The 15,866-nt window shown below is 45.2% G+C and overlaps 1 protein-coding gene across 2 annotated transcripts in view; it reads left to right on the top strand.

Moving 5' to 3' along the window:
- LOC122934105 (synaptojanin-2-like) overlaps nucleotides 1-15,866 on the top strand; it is a 237,525-nt gene that overhangs the window by 151,271 nt on the left and 70,388 nt on the right. For both annotated transcript variants that reach the window (XM_044289307.1, XM_044289305.1), the window contains exons 15-17: nucleotides 281-473; nucleotides 614-772; nucleotides 15,657-15,813. In XM_044289307.1, the coding sequence (XP_044145242.1) occupies nucleotides 281-473; nucleotides 614-772; nucleotides 15,657-15,813 (509 nt within the window). The remainder of the gene's footprint in view (nucleotides 1-280; nucleotides 474-613; nucleotides 773-15,656; nucleotides 15,814-15,866) is intronic.

Genomic DNA, 15,866 nt, shown 5'->3' with positions numbered 1-15,866 from the left:
AGAAACAGTGAGCGTCTTCAGCTGTTACAATTTTAATGGCTAATTGAAATAAAAGGTCTTTTTTATAAGGTATGAGGAAGAGGTACAAATAATCTGGAAAATGTAGTATTTGTCATAATATTTTCAGTTGGCCATTTAAAAATTATCAATAGCGGAGGACTCATTTGAGGTTAATAGGAACACTATTAAAGAAACACTGGTACAATGGTATTTTTGTTTGAATTTTACATTTAATAACACCACACGTTTCTGAATAAATCTGTTGTATATCTTGTGACAGAGAATTGGCAGTGGACACCGTAAAGACTGGTATGGGAGGCAAAACTGGGAACAAAGGAGCAGTAGCCGTACGCTTCCAGTTCTACAGTACAAGTTTTTGCTTTATATGTAGTCATTTTACTGCTGGACAAGCCCAAGTGAAAGAAAGAAATGAGGATTACAAAGAGATTACCCAGAAATTAAGCTTCCCCTTGGTAAGTCTCCCCTTTATATTGTTAGGATAGAATTCTTGTTGCCTTCTTTATCCATTATATACATGATATATATGCACTTTGAGCAGTATTGTATCTATCTGTTTTACATAATACCTTTTCGTTGTTTTTTATTTACACAGGGGAGACATGTATTTTCCCATGATTATGTGTTCTGGTGTGGAGACTTCAATTATCGGTTGGATCTCACATACGAAGAAGTATTCTATTTTATCAAACGTCAGGATTGGAAAAAACTGCTCGAGTTTGACCAACTTCAGCTTCAAAAGTCTAATGGAAAAGTATGATGTACTAGTTCTTAGATACAGCGCTGCATTTGCAGAATGGAAATTTCCCATCATTCCGTGCTGGCACAGGGCTTGCTCTTGTGTTTTGCATTGAGTGAAGGCTAGTCTTTACAACAGGCAGTGTACAGTAATATAATGTAGCAAATACCAACCATGCCACTGGATTGTAGAAGCGCAACTAAATTTAGACTGCAGATGTAAACCGTAAATGAGACAGTGGCAGATTATGCAGGTATGGACAGAATGGTATATTCTTCCATCTAAGGCTACTTTCACACTGCCGTTTCTGGATCCGCCTGTGAGATCCGTTTCAGGGCACTCACAAACTGCCCCAAACGGATCAGTTTGGCGCCAATGCATTCTGAATGGATGCAGATCCATTCAGAATGCATGTTTGGCTCCGCTCCGCCTCCATTCCGCTCTGGAGGCGGACACCAAGACGCTGCGTTTCGCTGTCCGCCTGGCGGTGCGGAGCCAAACGGATCCATCCTGACCTACAATGAAAGTCAATGGGGACAGATCAGTTTACATTGACACAAATATGGTGCAATTGTAAACGGATCTGTCCCCCATTGACTTTCAATGTAAAGTCAGGACGGATTAGTTTGACTTCACTTAGACTTAGACTTTTTTTGACTAAGTGTATGCAGACGGATCCGTACTGAACAGATACCATCGTTTGCATTCATAGGTGTGGATCCGTCTGTGCAGATACCAGACGGATCCGCACCTAGTGCAGGTGTGAAAGTAGCCTAAAGATGTAATTCTGATAAACAATGACAGTACAAAAGTGACACTAATACAATACTGGTATAATTTTGATGTTACCTTTGTACTGTGTCGTTACTCAGATGTATCTGGTTTGAATTACAATTGTACTCTGCAATTTTTCAGGTGGGTGAAAAAGCCTAAACTGTTATTATACATGCACTATTACAAAGTAATGGATGACAGTTATAACTAGTGCTTTGCTGCAGTCACGATGTGTAACAAAAGCATAAATCTACATAGCAAATCTGGGCCAACAATAAATAAAAATCTAATTGTACCCATGTGCATAAAGCTTTACATGATTCATTATGTGTTTCAGCTCTGAAGTATTATCATGGGGAAAATATAGAAGAAATCTAAAATCTGAATAGAAATGTAAAATGATTAACAAGTTACTTATACAAAGTACATGTTTTTAATAATTAATAATAAAGAATTGATAAAATACATTTTAGAGGCCCCTAAAAATGTAAAGGCCTTTTATAATATCTCTGTCGGTTATACAATCTATCATAAATTATGAAAACCCAAAAATTGGAGGCTTTTCAACCAGACTGATCACTTTATAGCAAATACACATCACAGATGACAGACCAGTGTTTGTTTAAGGGGGTTGTCTGGCCTTGGAGCCCGTACAGGTGAGTGGTGTTTTTTTTTTTTCCCTCTGGATAGGTCATCATTATCTGATCAGTGGGAGTCTGACTAACAGGCCCCCTGCCAATCAGCTGTTTGAGAAGCCATTAGTGCTCCTGTGAGTGCCAAGGCCTTCTCTGTTTTTCCAAGGCCAGTGACGACACATTTAGGTGAATGGGGCTGAGATGCGATGCCAGGCACAGCTGATATACAATGTATGGCACTGTGCTTGGCAAGCTGTGAGAAGGCCTCACAGGAGTGCTGGTGCCTTCTCAAATAGCTAATCAGCAGGAGTCCTGGGTGTCAGACCCGCACTGATCAGATACTGATTACCTATTCAGAGGATAGGTCATCAGTATAAAAATATCAGCCCTTTTATCTTATTAATTAATGCCATATATTTTTCCAGTGCTAAGTAGAGATAAATATATGAAATAGTTTAAAGCTGAGAAAAATATAAAATTATAAAAAAAAAATCATAAGTACTTTGCCTTTGATGGCTTAAATTCTCTGAGGCATCAGCTTCACCAATGATAAACAATATTCTAAATCTAGCAGGATGACATGCAACCCCATATCCTAAATGAGTTAGGAAATTTGGGGAAGTAATATATTATTATTTTTTTTAGGCAGTCTTATTTATAAGTTTGTTAGACTGACCCCAGACAAAAGTTTCAGCAGTTTCTCATCAATGGTTTGCATAGACACATAGCTGTGGTTCACCTGATTAAAGCGCTGTTTTCTTTTGTTGATCTGAGGCTCCATTTCTGAGCAAATATGCACCATAGGTGTTTGGTGCAACAAGGACATCACTTTTGCTCTCATTGCACCCATGCTCTGCTCCTTTCTATAGTCAGTCGATGCTTTGCCACTGCCTGACCCTGTCAATCAAAACAGCAAGGGAAATTGAATACTGAAAAAAGTATTTGGTGTAATCTGTAGACCCCTTCCTAACATCACCAAATAGAATGGGTTGCACAGGGGGTACACTGGTGATAAGGGGAGATTTTAATTTCCCAGATATTGACTTAGGTCATAGTTCTGTCTCGCCTACAAAGGGGAGAAAATTCCTCAATTTGCTGCAGGATCACTTTATGGGCCACTTTGTAGAATTTCTAATGATACAGAGCTTGTTGGAAAGTCTACTGTTCGTGAAATGCTTGGTAATTGTAATCACATTATAATTATATTCCCCCTAAACTGCAAGAAACAAACTTTAGCCGAAAGGGCTAAACCGCTGAATAAAAATAACAAAACACAATTTCCATGGTTTGAGGCAGCTGTTTTTTCAGGGCAAAGACTGGGAGCAGCTACTGTCACACAATAATACAGATAATAAATAGGAGAGCTTTCGAACTATTTGAGATGGAATCCATTTGAGATGGATTTTTCTGCGACTGTTGCGTTGCAGTATGTTGCAGTGCGACACCATAGACTGCCATTAAAAAAATTGTCGCGCGACATTGGTGCCACAAATGTTGCAGTGTAGTTGTGCTCTATCTGTCGCGCGACAAATGTCGTCGTGTAGACGTAGCCTTAGGCAGACTGGGGGCAGATACTGTCACACAATGATACAGATGATAAATAGGGGAGCTTTCAAACTACCTTGGGTAATTATACTGCAAAATGTATTTCTGCAGGTAACAAGTATAAATGTCTAGAAACCCCACATGGCTTACAGCTACTGTTTAAAAAGAGGAATAAACAACAAAAAAGGCATTTAAAAATACAAATCTGAGGCAAACTGTATACTTTGAATTTACAAAAGATTTCATAAAATCTGAAAAACAAGAAATTAAATCTGCTAAAATACAAAATGAACAGCAGGTGGCCAAAGAGAGCAAAACAAATTTTAAAAAATGGTTTCAATATATAATTGCTAAAAAAAAATTAAAAAAATCAAGGTCCGTCAGAGCAGGCAGGTCCCCAAAATAATTGTTATGGGGAGATGGTCACTGATGATCAGAAAAAGGCAGAGCCAGTAAATTGCTTTATTTTTTTTTTTATATATATATATATATATATATATATATATATATATATTTATATTTGTTGGTAAGTCAGCCTGCATTTGTGGGAGGGGCGGAGGCTCTTCATATACGAGCCACACCCTCACTCACAGGCGTGTGGTTTCAGGTGCACAGCTGTCGCTGGTTGTCATTAGCAAACTAGCTTCTCTGGTGGTAGGAGTATTTCTTTGCAGCATGGAGCTCGTTATTTTGCTCTCTGCTACCGTAGCATGCACGCGCCATACTACGTAAGTAGGTTGGGCCGGGGCCGTCTCTCTTGGCTGGTCGGAACCGACTATGCTAGCGAATGGGAGGCTTCGCCTCCGAATCTGCTACCTCAGGTTTGCTCGTTGGGGCTAAATACTTCTATTTCTTTTCACCTTTGTTTGTTGGTAATAGGAGTTAGTTCCTATAAATCTTACAAGTTGTACTTCACTTTGTTCATCTCGTATGAAAAGTTACTTCAGCCGGTTTGCGGTAAAGGAAGAGTTACCCGGGCTGCACGTGACGTCATGTTTGGAGATCGGACGCAGCGTTTATTGTTTAGGCCTCTTGCTGTAGCTGTTCCTTGCCATGTGTCTCCCCCCTCTACCACCATCTTTAGACTTCACGTATTTCACTGCTCCATGTACCCTGCCGCACTTTTATGCTCTGCTGTTATCCTGAGCGGCATTTACACTTTGGGTTTTATTTCATGTCTCATGCTGCATCCGCACGTCTTTACTGTCCTGCACTTTCCTACTCTTGGTTCGTACTTACTCAGATTGGTCTCGCATTCAAGCTGCAGTCACCTGTTGGCTGTTACATCTCATTCCTTACCCAGCCGACAGCCAGATCCGTATTATATATTGTGTACTCGGCTTACAGCTGCTACTGTTACTCCATTTTTGTTCTCGGGACACACCACCCTGGTGTTCACACCTTGCTCCACTCACAACCAGAGCTGCGTTCATGCGTCGACTGGTATACCATATTTGCTCTGCTCACTGTGAGAGCTGTGTTTACACGTCTGCTGTCACAACATGTTCATACTAGGCTTGTTTCAGAGCTGCATTCACTTTCACAGTTACATCATGTTTATGCTCCACTCACATTTAGAGCTTCTTTTCTACCAATTTCATTCTCGGCCACACCCAGAGGTGCATTCACACTACCCTGTCAAATAATTTTTTGCACTCCACCCTCGACCAGAGTTGCATTCATACGTCTATCGGTATATCAGGTTTACTCTACTCGCACCCAGAGCTGCGTTCACACGTCCTATGCTACTACAGGTTCTTTCCAGGCCCATTTCAAGAACTGCATTCATGTTGCTGTTAGATCTATGTTATGCGCCGTTCACAACCAGATCTACTGTTATACCAAATTTCATGCTCTGCTTATACCCAGCAGTTCTACTGCTACACCAGGTTGTATACCCCACTCACCAAAGCTGCTTTCCATGTCTGCTGTCACATCAAGTTAATATTCCGTTCACATCCAAAGCTATGTCTGCTTTTACATCTTGTCCTATACTCCATTCACTACTAGAGCTGCGTTCACGTGTCTGCTTTCGCATCACATCAATACTCTGCTCACTTTCTGATTGCATTCATACGTCTACTTTATACCATGCTTTTCATGTGCTACCCATACTCAGAGCCGCGCCCATACCATGTTTTTTTAGGTACCACTCACATCCAAAGCTCCATTCACCCATTTGTTGTTACATCATGTGTTGTACTCTGCTTCCACTCAAAGCTGCATTCTCCTGTTCATTGCTACGTCATTGTTTTACTCAATAATCTCACCGGGGCAGTCTGCACCCACCACTCTTGTTGTTTAATCCTGGTTCATAGTCACTCAGACTGGTCTCCTTTTACTTCTGGTTCGTATTCACTCAGATTGGTCTCCTGCCCCAGTTCACCAAACAGCTCCTCAGCGGAGGTCAGTGGGCCAATAGGAGTAAGTTTCCTGCTATGTTTTCACAAGCTGTTCATTTGTTTGTCATGATAAGAGACTTCTCTTAGCTAACTTGCAATGCCTCAGGCTCTTGTTTTTCTCCCATCTCTGTTTCAATTTCATGTTTACGTTTCATGGTTCGCGGTGGTTAGTGTTTTATGTATGCACGTGCTTCAGATTACTAATGTCTATTTTCAACGCCTGTTGGCAGTTGTGTTCCTTAGGCCACCTTCTAGCCAATCCAATCATTAAAGTCTCTGCATACCCCATCAGGTCCAGCTTACCTTTTAATTACTTATAGTCACCGCAACGTCATTCCTCTGGCTTCGGGGGCCCTATGACTGATCCGGCCTCATGGCTCCGGGGGCCCCATGACAGTTTTTCATGTTTTGTTTGTTAGGGGTATGACATGGTTGTAGGCTGGTTAATGTCCCAGTTTTGCTGTTGGAGGGGGTCATGGTTATGCGAGTCCCCAAGGCATTCTGGTGCTGCATAAGTGGTTTAAAAAATAATAAAACATAAGAGGCTCGCCTGAGTGGCTCTTCGCTTATAGGACCTTGCGATTGGCACTGACACTTGTAGTTCGCACGGCCATCTGATACTTTTTCCACAATAAGAGACTCGCACGCATGGCTCCTCCCATAAAGACTTGCACGAGTGGCTGTTCTCTTATAGGACCTCACGATTGGCATAGTCATTCGTAGTTCGCATGGCCATCTGATACTTTTTTCCGCCATAAGGGAATCGCGCGCATGGCTCTCGCCATAAGGGACTCGCACTCACTGGAGTGGCTCTTGGCTTAGAGGATTTCACAATTGTCATCGACATAGGTAGGTCATACGGCCATCTGATACTATTTTCCATGGCACACCTTTCAGAAGTTTTCATTTGTTCATTTATATTTTACAGATTAGCACTTGCGGTTCATTTCAGCTTCATTTCATTAAGAAGCTTTACCCCATGTCTTTGTCTTTCTAGGTTATCGAGTCCCGGTTGATTACTAAACCCGTCGGTTTAAGCCCCAAGGGTTCGCTGCCCGGCCATATGGGCCCCTGGTGCTTGCTTCGGCCCCACGGTATCAGGGGTCCGACCAATGGTTGTCTGTCTACCTGTGCAGCTATGCTTTTGGTTTTGAATTACTCACATCTTTACCTGCTTGCCAGCTTATGTCATTTAGATTTCATTTTAGTTCATGTCCGTTATTATCTCCATTTTCTGTCACGTTTCCCTTTGTCTTTTCAGGTCATGCAGTTGAATTCATGTTTGGGGTCACCTTCCACGTCGGTCAGGTCTCATTCCTAACAATATTTCGCCTTGCATGTTATTCAGGCCACGTAGTTTATCTTAGGTATTGCCTGCCACATCGGTGAGGCTCATGGTTTAATTTCACCTGCACCTTATTCAGGTCACTTATTATAGTTATTTCTTGATAAATAAAAAAAACTCTGCACGGTGACGGCTTTGGGGGGCCCGGTGACAGCTTTGGCCCCATGGCCTTTGGGGGCCCGGTGACGGCTTTGGGGGGCCCGGTGACTGCTTTGGCCCCATGGCTTTGGGGGGCCCGGTGACGGCTTTGGCCCCATGGCTTTGGGGGGCCCGGTGACTGCTTTGGCCCCATGGCTTTGGGGGGCCCGGTGACGGCTTTGGCCCCATGGCTTTGGGGGGCCCAGTGACGGCTTTGGCCCCATGGCTTTGGGGGGCCCGGTGACGGCTTTGGCCTCATGGCTTTGGGGGGCCCGGTGACGGCTTTGGGGGGCCCGGTGACGGCTTTGGGGTGCCCGGTGATGGCTTTGGGGTGCCCGGTGACGGCTTTGGCCCCATGGCTTTGGGGGGCCCGGTGACGGCTTTAGGGGGCCCGTTGACGGCTTTGGCCCCATGGCTTTGGGGGGCCCGGTGACGGCTTTGGCCCCATGGCTTTGGGGGGCCCGGTGACGGCTTTGGCCCCATGGCTTTGGGGGGCCCGGTGACGGCTTTGGCCCCATGGCTTTGGGAGGGCCCGGTGACGGCTTTGGGGGGGCCCGGTGACGGCTTTGGGGGGCCCGGTGACGGCTTTGGCTCCATGGCTTTGGGGGGCCCGAGGACGGCTTTGGGGGGCCCGGTGACGGCTTTGGCTCCATGGCTTTGGGGGGCCCGAGGACGGCTTTGGGGGGCCCGGTGACTGTTTTCAGTCCTGCTGGGATGATTTGGCCCGTATGTATCACATACATACCTGCTTCCCTAATAATCCATGTTGATCGCTCACTTTTTGTTTTGACTGCAAACTGGTCCGGTTCGCCCTACAGCATCACTGTCATGTCTTACGCAGATATTTCGTCTTGCTTTAATTGTTCATGCTTTCGTCAAGGTCCTGCCGGAGGAGGAACAAGTAGGGCAATTCCCTCTAGCATTACAGTCTCTGATCGTAGTCGATCATATCTTGTCAACCAGGTCCCCGCATAAAGTCTTTGCCTTTTTACTACGACCAGGAATTCATTTTCGCTGGTAGCTTAATTGCAATTGCATTCCCTCACTCATGGAAGGTCATAGACAGAGTCTTGTATATTATGGCTTCGTAGCTTCTTGCCACACTAACCTCAGACTCCCTGCAACCATGTTGAATTTTGGACAAGGTTCATCATTTCCTCACGGTAGATGATTCAGATAGTAGGTCGATCTTCACGTCTCAAGCGTTAAAACAATTCTCAGGGGTACACAGTAGAACAACGCGCGGACCACTGCTAGCAGATGGCTGTTGTCTGGGGCACTACTCAAGGATTCTCTTCCTATCTACATAGTTCTTTTTGGCCCTCATTCCTGCATAGTCTAGGCAGTTAGGTTTCGGTCCATGATCTTCTGAGGCTAGGTCATTGCCAGTACTCCCTAGAACCAAAACTTTACAAGGTTCAGTTGGTTTTCATGATCCATTTCACAATGTATTCACAACGCAATATTGAGAATCATGTCTCTGGCCGTGTCATCCACAAGATGGGTTGTAGGTCTCCTTCTGGCCTTGCCTCATACACCCCGAGTTTTTCGCTCTAGATCCCTGACGCCTTGCAGTTGGCTTGGGGATTTGTTTGCACATGCCATTCGAGTTCCTTTTCTACCCTACTTGGCTTGGTGTTTGCCCACTTATAGGGCACACAACAAGCCATTTAGTTAGGTTAGCTAAGACACGCCTAGCTGGGTTAGGTTGTTCCCGTTGTTTCTCTCCCTAGGGTTCTTCGGATATCTCTTGGCCGTAGCCATGACCACAAATAAATATAAATAAATAAAAAATCTATCTCTCTATCTCTCTATCTTGTTAATACATCTAGTACTACATTATATGAAAATATTGGGCATCCCATTCTAAATCCATAGTCATTAAAATGGAGTTGGTGACCTATTCGCAGCTACTGTAAAATGGCTTCCACCTTTCTGGGAAGGCTTTCTACAAGATTTTGTAGTGTTTATGTGGCTATTTTTGCCCATTCATCCAGAAGAGCATTTGTGAAGTCAAACTATTTTAGAAGAGAGGGTCTGGCACATAATCTACTTTTTGGTTCGTCTTAAAGGTATTTGATGAGGTTAAGGTCAGAGCTCTGTATGGGCCAGTTAAGTTCTTGCACATCAGACTCATCAAACCATGCCTTTCTGGACCTTGCTTTGTGCACTGTGGCAGTCATGTTGGAACAGAAATGGTCTTTCCTCAAGCAGATCCCACAAATTTGGAAGCATATAAATTTCCAAAATGTTTTGGTATACTGTAGCATTAAAATTTTCCCCGGCGCCTCCACAACGGCATTCACAAGAGGGTGTCCCCGCCTCCAGGACAGGAAACGACGAGGAAGCACAGGATTCAAGGAGCCTCCTCCCCTTACCTTACCAGTCGTTTCCTGTCCTCGGACGTGCGTGGAAGCCACTCCTGGGGTTATCCAGGAATTTGGATACCGCACCGGCCTGGTCCTTTCCCTGTCGTTCAGGAGGGCTGGTGCAGGGATTGGGGGCTCCGGGGACGCATTGCCTCCCTTCCTCGATCCTGCGGAGTAAGTCCTGATCGCAGGCATCCCCGGGCTTGCGAGTCCGCCGGAACTCGCTCGGGATCTGGCTTGGTGACGTCAGCGGAGCGAGATCTCCTTGGGCAAGAGATTCTCGCGGGACGGCTCCTGCGCGCGGCGGGAGATTTAAAAAAGCTCACATCCACCACCGCCGGTGATCTGCAGAGATGCCTTCCAGCGACAGAGTCGTCAAAGCGCTCCGGTGATCCCACTGTTTCGGCCCTCAGCCCGGTAAGCCTCCTCCCAGGGGGGAGTTATCCCTATTCTTTTGTATGTTTTCCACATAGGTTTATAGGGTCAAGGAGTCCTGCACCTCTTCTCCCCCTGCATGCTGGGTGTCTGTAATTTTACTATACTGACCCCTCACCACCCTTACTCCGGGTCCCTCCTTTGTCCTATACAAAGTTTGTTTTATCCCTTTTAGGACAGGGAATCCAGAAAGCTTAAAACCAAAGGGGATTCGGGGCGCAGGAAGTGTGGTGGTTGCCGTAAAGGCTTGGTGTCGGGTCCGAAAAAGACCCTTTGCCCTAGATGTATTGAAAAGGTTATCGCAGAAGAATCCCCTTCCTTCGTGGAGTCCATGCGAACCCTCATTAGAGAAGAGATTAAGGCTGCGGCTGATTCTAGACAATTGGCGCTTTCCCCTGGGCCTTCCCGTTCCCTAAATCTGGAAATATCAGACCAAGTGGATGAAGGGGAGTTACTTGATGATCAGGTCTCCTTATCCTCTGAGGAGGCTGCAGGGAGGCCTATGTGCTTTCCTGAAGAAACGCAATCCCTACTGAAGGATATTAAATCTACCCTAAAATTGGAAGATCCCTTCACGATCAAATTTTTCAGGGGTTGGGAGAAAAAAAGAAGAGATCCTTCCCCATCCACAATAATATTAAAGCCTTATTTCCAGGGAATGGAGGGATCCTGATAAAAGGTGGACTGTATCGGCCGCCTTTAAGCGCAAATACCCCTTTTCAGAGTCTGACTCTGATTTGTGGGATAAAACTCCCAAAATAGATGCTCCTGTGGCCCGTATTTCAAAGAAATCCTTGCTGCCCTTTGAGATTATGGGTCTCCTAAAAGACCCAATGGACAAAAAATGCGAAAATCTATTAAGGAAATCCTGGGAGACAAATACAGCGATGTTGCCCCCCAGCATAGCGTCCACTTGTACGGCCAGAACCCTCTCGGTGTGGCTAGATCAGCTAGAGAGCAATCTGTCGGGGGGTGCGTCCAGAGAAGAAATCTTAAACTCCCTTCCCACCCTAAAGAGAGCATCCAATTTTCTAGCGGACGCCTCGGCCACCTTGGTTAAACTCTCTGCAAGAAGCAGTACTTTAGCCAATGCGACCCGTAGGGCGGTATGGCTCCATTCATGGACGGGGGACGCAGGCTCTAGGAACCGCCTGTGCTCCATCCCATGTGAGGGAGATAGATTTTACGGCTCCGCTCTTGATGATATTCTGGAGAAGGCCTCTGATAGGAAAAAAGGTTTCCCCTCTGATAATCGTTACTACCAACAGAGACGTTCCTTTCAAAATCAAGAGGTCAAGAGCAGATCAGAGTAAAAGGGACGGATCAAAAAGATGGCAACCTTCCAGAGGTAGAGGAAGGGGATACCTTTTTAAGCCAGAAGCCTCTACCCGCCCTACCCAGTGACACGCTGACCCAGGTAGGAGGCAGACTAAAACAATTCTCCTCCGCCTGGCAAGAAATTCATGCCTCCCCTTGGGTCACTCGTACCATAAGAGAGGGCCTAAAGCTAGAATTTGTTTCCCCACCCCCAAAACATTTTTTTTATCAACCAAAGGCAGCAGCCTGACAAACAGGCATCCCTAGAGTCAGAGATAACTACATTACTCCTCAAAGGAGTCCTCATCCCTGTACCAGAAGCACAACACGGCAAAGGATTCTATTCCCCTATATTTTTGATTAAAAAAAACAAATGGCTCCTTTCGCCTAATAATAAATTTAAAGTCCTTAAACAAATCCATTGTTTACAAGAGATTCAAAATGGAGACCATAAAATCTACCACACAGATCCTTCCGCAGGACTGCTTTATGGCTACTGTCGACCTTCAGGACGCTTACTACCACGTCCCAATATACCACAGGCATCAGTGTTTTCTAAGGATTGCAATTTATTATCAAGGAAAATTGTCCCATTTTCAGTTCACAGCCCTTCCTTTCGGCCTATTCTCTGCCCCAGAGTTTTTTCAAAAATGTCAGAAGTCACGAAATTTCTTCACCTTCAAGGGGGTACAGATCGTTCCATGTCTGGACAACTTTCTGGTGTTTGCGGAGTCGCGCCAACTTCTACAATCACGCCTCAAGCAAATCCGGGACTATCTTACAACTCTAGGGTGGATAATAAATCCAAAAAAATCAGACCTTATCCCCAATCAGGAAAAGGTGTTTTTAGGGGTGCTGTTGGACTCAATGCATCTAATGTCTTTTCTTCCTCAAGACAAACAATCTCACTTAATCCAAACAGTGTCTCATTTTTCCAGCAGGGATCGGTCCTCGATAAGAGACATCATGGCTGTACTGGGGCTGCTAGCAGCCGCAATCCCGTCAGTAAGGTGGGCCCAGAGTCACACAAGAGTCCTTCAGGTCTTTCTCCTATCCTCATGGGACGGAAAGAACTCATCTCTAGACAGGTTCACGTTCCCAGACAGGTAAAACAGTCACTAACTTGGTGGAGAATAAAGGGAAACCTGAGCGTAGGGGTTCATTGGCGCCCAAGAGATGTTATGGTCATTACAACAGACGCCAGCAACTCAGGGTGGGGAGGTCATTCTTCAGGATCAGTAGTTCAGGGATCCTGGGAGAAAGACATGCAGGATGCCTCCTCAAATTTAAAAGAACTGTCAGCAGTCCACAGAGTTCTCCTTTCCCTTTACAAAACTTCCTCTCCAAAACACGTAAAAATATTGACGGACAACACTACAGTTGTGGCGTACGTAAACAAACAAGGGGGAACCAAAAGTCGCTCACTGGCGGAAGTATCAAAAAACATTTTTTGTTGGGCAGAAAGAAGCCTTCTGTCCCTTTCTGTGGTGCATATCAAGGGGGAAAAAAACGTAGTGGCCGATTATCTCAGTCGACATCTCATAAGAGAAACCGAATGGTTCCTAAATCACCATGTTTTCAGCCAGATCTGCCAAATGTGGGGCACCCCAGTGTTAGATCTGTTCGCCACCAAAAGCAACAGGCAGGTCAGAAAGTTCTGTTCCCTCTCGCAAAAGGGTCATCCGGTATGGCTAGACGCCCTCTCCCGGCCGTGGCCAAAACAGCTCCTTTATGCCTTCCCTCCATTCAGCCTCATTCCAAGAGTCCTGGTAAAAGCTCAGGAAGAGAGGGTCCATGTAATTATGGTGGCCCCCTTCTGGCCAAGAAGGGCTTGGTTTCCACTCCTGCTCAAACTATCAGCCGGAGTTTATTGGACACTGCCGTCAAACCCAGACCTACTCCACCAGGGTCCAATAAATCATCCCAGTGTAAAGCAACTCAGTTTGACGGCCTGGAATCTGAACACCTCCTGCTAAAACGGAAGGGCCTGTCAGATGCTGTTATTTCCACGATGCTAAATAGCCGGAAACCCGTAACTTCCCGGATCAACCTGAGAACCTGGAATGCCTTTTTGGGAAGTGTAGATTTTCCTGATGTCCCTCAGGTCCTCCAGTTCCTGCAAGCTGGGTTGGAAGAAGGCCTCCGCCCGTCAACTCTAAAGGTACAGATCTCCGCGCTCAGCGCCTTCTTGGACGTAAAACTGACAGATTCCCCTCTGCTCAAATAGTTTTTTGAAGGGGGCAGTAAGAACTTCTTTCTTCCCTCGTCCGGTGATTCTTCCCTGGGACTTTGGGCCTAGTTCTTTCTGCTCTCACTACTCCTCCGTTTGAGCCAATTGATAATATCCCTCTAAGGCTCCTCACCATGAAGACGTTTTTTTTAATTGCCATAACCTCTGCCAGAACAGTTGGGGAAATTCAAGCATTCTCTTGCAAGCCTCCCTAGCTTACAATTCTGGATGATCGTATAATCCTCAGGCACTGTCCTGCCTTTCTCCCAAAGGTGGTATCCAGATTTCATCGTGAACAGGAAGTCTCCCTACCTTCGTTTTTTCAGTCTCCATCTACTGATTCGGAGGGAACTCTCCATAATCTGGACGTCAGGAGATCAGTCCTTTCTTACCTACAAGCCACTAAGCTGCTAAGAAAATCGGACCGCCTCTTTCTGCAATTTCAGGGCCCTAATAAGGGGCAAGTGGCTAGCAAATCAACCATAGCTAGATGGGTTAGGAACGTAATATCCTCTGCCTACGTTATCAAGAACTGTCAGCCACCAGAGGTATTAAGGGCTCATTCTACAAGGGCAGTGGCCTCATCCTGGGCAGAGACTAAATCAGTCCCTCTGGAACAAATCTGCAAAGCCGCCACATGGGCCAACCCTATGACTTTTTTCAGGCACTATAAGCTAGATGTAGTAAGGGATCAGGACTTGTCCTTTGGTCGTAAAGTTCTATCTGCTGTGGCCCCCCCCCCCCCCCCCCCTGATATTGATTACTCTTGTGAATGCCGTTGTGGAGGCGCCGGGGAAAAGGGTAAATTACTCTTACCGGTAATTGGATTTTCCAATAGCCTCCACAGCGGCATTGGTTTCCCTCCCAAACTTTGAATGTAGACGAATGATGTAATTTGTTTACTATAATATATAATTTTTTTTCTGCATCACTTCTGTGTCCTCTCTTATTGACTGGTAAGGTAAGGGGAGGAGGCTCCTTAAATCCTGTGCTTCCTCGTTGTTTCCTGTCCTGGAGGCGGGGATAGCCTCCTGTGAATGCCGTTGTGGAGGCTATTGGAAAAAACTCTTACCGGTAAGAGTAATTTACCCTTTCCCTTCACTGGAACTTTAGCATCCTAGGCCAACCCCTGAAAAACAACCCTATAGCAACATCCCTACTCTACATTTCGCACAATGCAGTCAGGCCGGTAACATTTTCCTGGCATTTGCCATACCCAGGCTCATTCATCAGACTACCAGATAGAGAAGCATGATGAGGTTGAGGTTAGAGCTGTGTGGTCCAGTAAAGTTCTTTCACACCAGACACACCCAACCACCCAACCATGCCCTTAAGTCCTGGAATGGTGTGCTTTATACAACTCTTGGCATTGTGCTTGGTGATGTAAGGCTTGCATGAAGTTCCCAGCAAATGGTTTTTGTGCTGATGTTAATAGAAATCTGCTGTTAATGATCCAGGGGAGAGATGGCAATTTGTATGCACTGTGTGCCTCAGCCCTTGGGGACCTTGCATTGTAACTTTGTGGTCTGCCACTTCATGGCCAAGTTGGTAGGATTTAGATATTGATGTGCTGTGGGCCTATAACAACAGCCTAAAAGTTTTTATACACTGAACTTGTTCTAGTTATTTGCTGTTTGGCTTCCTACATAAATACCTCTCTCATCTCTTGAAAATGTTGCTATAACTTGGGAATATCATTGTTTTAATAGATATTTAAAGACTTTTATGAAGGTACAATCCACTTTGGACCAACTTATAAGTATGACATTGGATCAGAAGCTTATGATACAAGTGAAAAGTGCAGAACTCCAGCTTGGACAGACAGAGTATTATGGTGGAGAAAGAAGTTACCATTTGAAAAATCAGGTATACTTTATATTTAAAGCGATAACTGGAGCAACTATATTAGCTGAAATTCA

The sequence above is a fragment of the Bufo gargarizans genome, chromosome 4 (assembly GCF_014858855.1).
Source record: "Bufo gargarizans isolate SCDJY-AF-19 chromosome 4, ASM1485885v1, whole genome shotgun sequence".
NCBI classification, from domain to species: Eukaryota; Metazoa; Chordata; class Amphibia; order Anura; family Bufonidae; genus Bufo; species Bufo gargarizans.
Note: the sequence above shows the minus strand (reverse complement) of the source record. Positions and strands in the feature narration are given on the sequence as shown.